This window comes from Lathyrus oleraceus, chromosome 2 (assembly GCF_024323335.1).
Source record: "Lathyrus oleraceus cultivar Zhongwan6 chromosome 2, CAAS_Psat_ZW6_1.0, whole genome shotgun sequence".
NCBI classification, from domain to species: Eukaryota; Viridiplantae; Streptophyta; class Magnoliopsida; order Fabales; family Fabaceae; genus Lathyrus; species Lathyrus oleraceus.
Genome location: NC_066580.1, coordinates 430,377,258 through 430,381,896, shown reverse-complemented (window position 1 = coordinate 430,381,896; position 4,639 = coordinate 430,377,258). Strand labels below are relative to the sequence as shown.

Here is a 4,639-nt window from a genome sequence, read left to right as displayed (position 1 = left end):
TATTCAGACATGGTTAAAGAACAAAAAATTGGAGGAGATTGAAGTAGAATGAAAGAAAATGTGGTTGGAGGATAAAAGTTGTGTGAAAAAATATGAGAGATGCGCGAGGTATTTATAGATGAAGCATGAAATGGATGCGCCAAAGGGCTAGGCGCCACAAGCACACGCATGCGTCAAAAGCATGAGCACAAGACACATGCATGCGCCAACAACCCTGACGCCTTCTTGCAAAGCCTTGGAAGCATGCGCCAAGAGAGCTAACGTCTCCTCTTAGTGTTAAATGGATGCGTCAGATCAACTGACACATCTGTTTGGAAAAGTGATTATTTCTGATTTTTTTTAAAATGATTATTTCATGATTTAGTTTAAAAAATATAGTTATTTTAAATAAAAAAAACAAATAGTTCCTCTTTAGTATCTTAATTTATGTTAACCTTTTGTATTTGACTTTGAGTACGTCTAGTGCTCTCTTTAATCCAAATTTGCTTATAAATAATTTGAAGAAAAAAAGGGAAAATGGATTTTTTTTAAAAAGTGTAGGATGAAACGACACGCCGTAGGGGTGTTCAGTGATGGTTTTCATTTCCCTCCTTCACTTTCTTTGTCTATAAATAACATTCTAAATCTTCACTTTTTCTTTCAAGTTTCAACAAACAATCCTCTAAACTAATAAAATATTTCCCCATCTTCTTTCTTTTCTACTTCTATCCATTTTCGAATTCAATTTTTCAAAAAATCCCTCACTTAACCAGAGAGAAATGGATGTTCACCAGCGAAGCCTGAATGCCGTCGGAAGTTCAGCTCCCTCCGGCAAATCTTCAAAAACGAAAAACGAAAAGCATGATTCCCAATCACAACCTTCACTGTACTTAACAAACGCGGTTTTCTTCGGCCTCTTCTTCTCTGTCGCATACTTTCTTCTTCACCGGTGGCGTGAGAAGATCCGAACCTCTACTCCTCTTCATGTACTCACAATCTCCGAGACTGTAGCATTACTTTCCCTCATAGCTTCAATTTTCTATCTTATGGCTTTCTTCAGCATTAGCTTCGTCCTTCATCCCTTCCCCGTGTCTCGTGCCGTTCAGTATGATGAAGAAGATGAAGAAGAGGTTGATAGAACCACCGGTTCATGCCTCGCCGGAGTTACACCGAAGTTACCTCCGCTACCATCGAAAACTACCGTAAAAAAAATTGCTCCAGCACCGGTGACGGTGCAGCTCTCATCTGATGACGAGGAGGTTGTCCAGGCAGTAGTTTCAGGATCGATTCCGTCTTACTCACTTGAAACCAAACTTGGAGATTGCCGGCGCGCAGCGGCAATACGTAACCAAGCTGTGGAAAGAGTTACTGGAAGGTCACTTGAGGATTTACCAATGGAAAATTTTGATTACGATTCTATATTAGGACAGTGTTGCGAGATGCCGATAGGATTTGTTCAGATTCCGGTAGGGGTTGCCGGTCCTTTGTTGCTCGACGGAAAAGAGTTCACGGTTCCCATGGCAACCACTGAAGGTTGTTTGGTTGCAAGCACTAACAGAGGCTGTAAAGCTATTTACGTTTCCGGTGGTGCTTCCGCCGTTGTCCTCCGTGACGGCATGACCAGAGCCCCCGTTGTTAGATTCAACTCTGCCAAAAGAGCTTCTCAGTTAAAGTTCTTTTTAGAAGATCCTCAAAATTTTGATTCCCTCGCCCACACTTTTAACAAGTAATACTCTACTTTCTATTTTTAATTTTAATTTCTTTTAGTTTTATTTAAAAATTCATAAATTTTTATTGATTTGGGTAATTGATTATTTGGGAAATTCAGGTCAAGTAGATTTGCAAGATTACAGAATATAAAAGCTACTATAGCAGGAAAGAATTTATACATTAGATTTACGTGTTCAACTGGTGATGCAATGGGGATGAACATGGTATCAAAAGGTGTACAAAACGTACTTGATTTTCTTCAAAGCGATTTTCCTGATATGGATGTGATTGGAATATCTGGTAAATATTACATCACATAAACAACTTTTTTATTTATTTGATTTTAATATTCTATTTTTGTTATGGTCAAACTTGCTCTAAAATTGTGATGTAATGTGTTTTGGTTATGTTAGGAAATTATTGTTCAGACAAGAAAGCAGCAGCAGTGAATTGGATTGAAGGGAGAGGAAAATCTGTGGTGTGTGAGGCTGTAATTAAGGAAGAAGTGGTGAAGAAAGTGTTGAAGACTAATGTTGAGTCTTTGGTTGAGCTTAACATGCTAAAGAATCTTACTGGTTCAGCCATGGCTGGTGCTCTTGGTGGATTCAATGCGCATGCTAGTAATATTGTTTCTGCTATTTACTTGGCTACAGGACAAGATCCTGCTCAGAATGTTGAGAGTTCTCATTGTATGACCATGATGGAAGCTGTGAATGATGGGAAAGACCTTCATGTCTCTGTCACTATGCCTTCCATTGAGGTATAACTACTCTTTTTAGTCTTAACTATTTTGGTTGTTACATTAATTATCTTTAATTTTCAAGAATATATGTTATAGTACCAATTTTGTAGAGTTTTCAAAGCGGTTGCACTGACTATAGTGGCCTACAAAGAAAAGGGTAGGATCGGTCCATTGTTTCATTGGACCATGAATTTGGTGGTCCATCAAGGGGCTAGGGCTACGCTTGAGTTTATAACATTCTTTACTTAAATTTTTTCCCTGTATGGTCCTAAACCTATCTAAGGAGATGATATAGTCAAAACTTGTCTGTGTATCTGTCTGCAAGACAATTTGAGAACTTATTCCAGGTAGTTCATCTCTCAATATTAATAATGTTGCATAAACTCTTAACTCCCTCGGGAATGAGTAGCATAAGTAAATTACCCCCCGTACATGTTAAGTTTTGTAATCCATTTAAAGAGGCTTAAACTCACATAATTCCTAGTAGTAAGAGTCTTTATTTTGATGCAGGTGGGAACAGTTGGAGGGGGCACAGAGCTAGCATCACAATCAGCTTGTTTGAATTTACTTGGTGTGAAGGGTGCTAGTAAAGAGTCACCGGGAGCAAATTCAAGGCAACTGGCAATAATAGTAGCTGGTTCAGTCCTTGCCGGAGAGCTTTCACTCATGTCCGCAATTGCAGCCGGTCAGCTTGTTAAGAGTCACATGAAATACAACAGATCTAGTAAAGATGTCACCAAAATTGCTTCATGAGTTGGCCAAATGACAATACCACAACTGTGATATAAATAATAAACTTGCATGTATCCTCAAGTATAATAATCAAAGAAAAAGAAATTTCAATGCAGGAGTATAAATTATTTTTAAGAGGGTATTAATTGGTGGTGGTGGTTGGGACATAGCCTGCAAACTCGACTTCATTAATTTATGGTCCATGTGAAGGAGTCATATCTCTCTGAAGTTTTACAGAAGGAATTAACTAGTAAGATTTACTGTGATTCCTCTTTCTTTTCTTCTTTTGAAACAATAAGGTTGTCCTAGTGTGTCTCGAGTATCCTGTAAAATAGTAGTAGTGTTTTAGTCTTTCTTTTTTACTTGTATTCCTATTTGTCTATTTGTGTTGTAATCTTCGTTACTTATCATCTAAAATCAAAGATTTAGTAGATGTTGTTTCTCACTAATTATTTTTAGATGTGGTTTAAGGTTATTATATATGCATAAAAATTAATAAATGTTGATTACTGGAAAATTATTTAATTTCTATTAAAATGATACTAACACTCTCTCTAATTAATCTCTTATGAAATCTATTAAAATAACATTGACACCTCCTTTTTATTTTTTAGTGAGAACTAGTATAGATGATATTTATTTATGATTTTTGTCTAATATTAAAAGATATGTTGGTATATGTAAATTCAAGAAAAGTTAGTGTATATTTTAAAATTAGAAACAATGTCAGTATCATTTTAGTAGACTTCGTAGGTGGTAAGTGTAATTTTTCTTAAATAAAATTATTTGTTTTTGTTTCGTATTGGTTATATTATTTTATAGCATTTTTAATAATAAATAATAAAAATATTATTGATAAATTATTAATATTTTTTTAATATTAAAGACATTGAGTAAATAAAAATGATTTTTTTTATTATAAAAATGACAAGTAAAAAAATGAGGAAGTAATTTGTAATTTTCAAATGCCAAACATATGTTTTAATGAGATTTTTGAAAATAAACATGATATCAAAGTCAAATATGCACAATTAAAATTACACTATAAGAATTAAAATAATGCATATGATTTTTCTCTATATTCGTTATAAGTAAAACTTAACAAAATCACATATGAAGAAAAACGGCTGAATTAAAAACCGGGTATATTTTATTAAATTATGCTATATACATAAAGTAATTAGTTGAAAATATAAAGTTAAATTAAATTTATAGTATTTTACATTTATTATTAAAGATGGGATATTGTCGTGTTAAATGGGTTTAAATTTATTTTTAAAAGTTTAAATTTTAATTATTAAATTATTTAAATGTTACATTTGTGGGAATTTTAAACAAATGTTATTTTGGAGTTTTCACTAAGAGTGATTTTACGTGAGTGATATCTAAACAGAATAAAGGGAATAAAACTGATAATATGTATAATACGGTTGTTCTCCATTAATCAAAGGAGAATTGAAGAATAGGTGATCAACC

At 33.9% G+C, this 4,639-nt stretch overlaps 1 protein-coding gene across 1 annotated transcript; it reads left to right on the top strand.

Moving 5' to 3' along the window:
• The first annotated feature begins 561 nt into the window (after window positions 1–561).
• LOC127119955 (3-hydroxy-3-methylglutaryl coenzyme A reductase 2-A) lies at window positions 562–3,608 on the top strand. The gene is made up of 4 exons (XM_051050333.1): window positions 562–1,705; window positions 1,808–1,989; window positions 2,103–2,449; window positions 2,942–3,608. Exons 1-4 carry the CDS (start codon window positions 759–761, stop codon window positions 3,182–3,184), a joined length of 1,719 nt encoding a protein of 572 aa, XP_050906290.1. The 5' UTR covers window positions 562–758; the 3' UTR covers window positions 3,185–3,608.
• Window positions 3,609–4,639: the final 1,031 nt, after the last annotated feature.

What these genes read in the sequence shown, in the direction of transcription:
- LOC127119955 (XM_051050333.1), top strand. Translation starts at nt 759, where the DNA reads ATGGATGTTCACCAGCGAAGCCTGAATGCCGTCGGAAGTTCAGCTCCC. An exon ending in CTCGCCCACACTTTTAACAA is followed by an intron (nt 1,706 to 1,807) that starts GTAATACTCTAC and finishes TGGGAAATTCAG; the next exon opens with GTCAAGTAGATTTGCAAGAT. An exon ending in TCACTATGCCTTCCATTGAG is followed by an intron (nt 2,450 to 2,941) that starts GTATAACTACTC and finishes ATTTTGATGCAG; the next exon opens with GTGGGAACAGTTGGAGGGGG.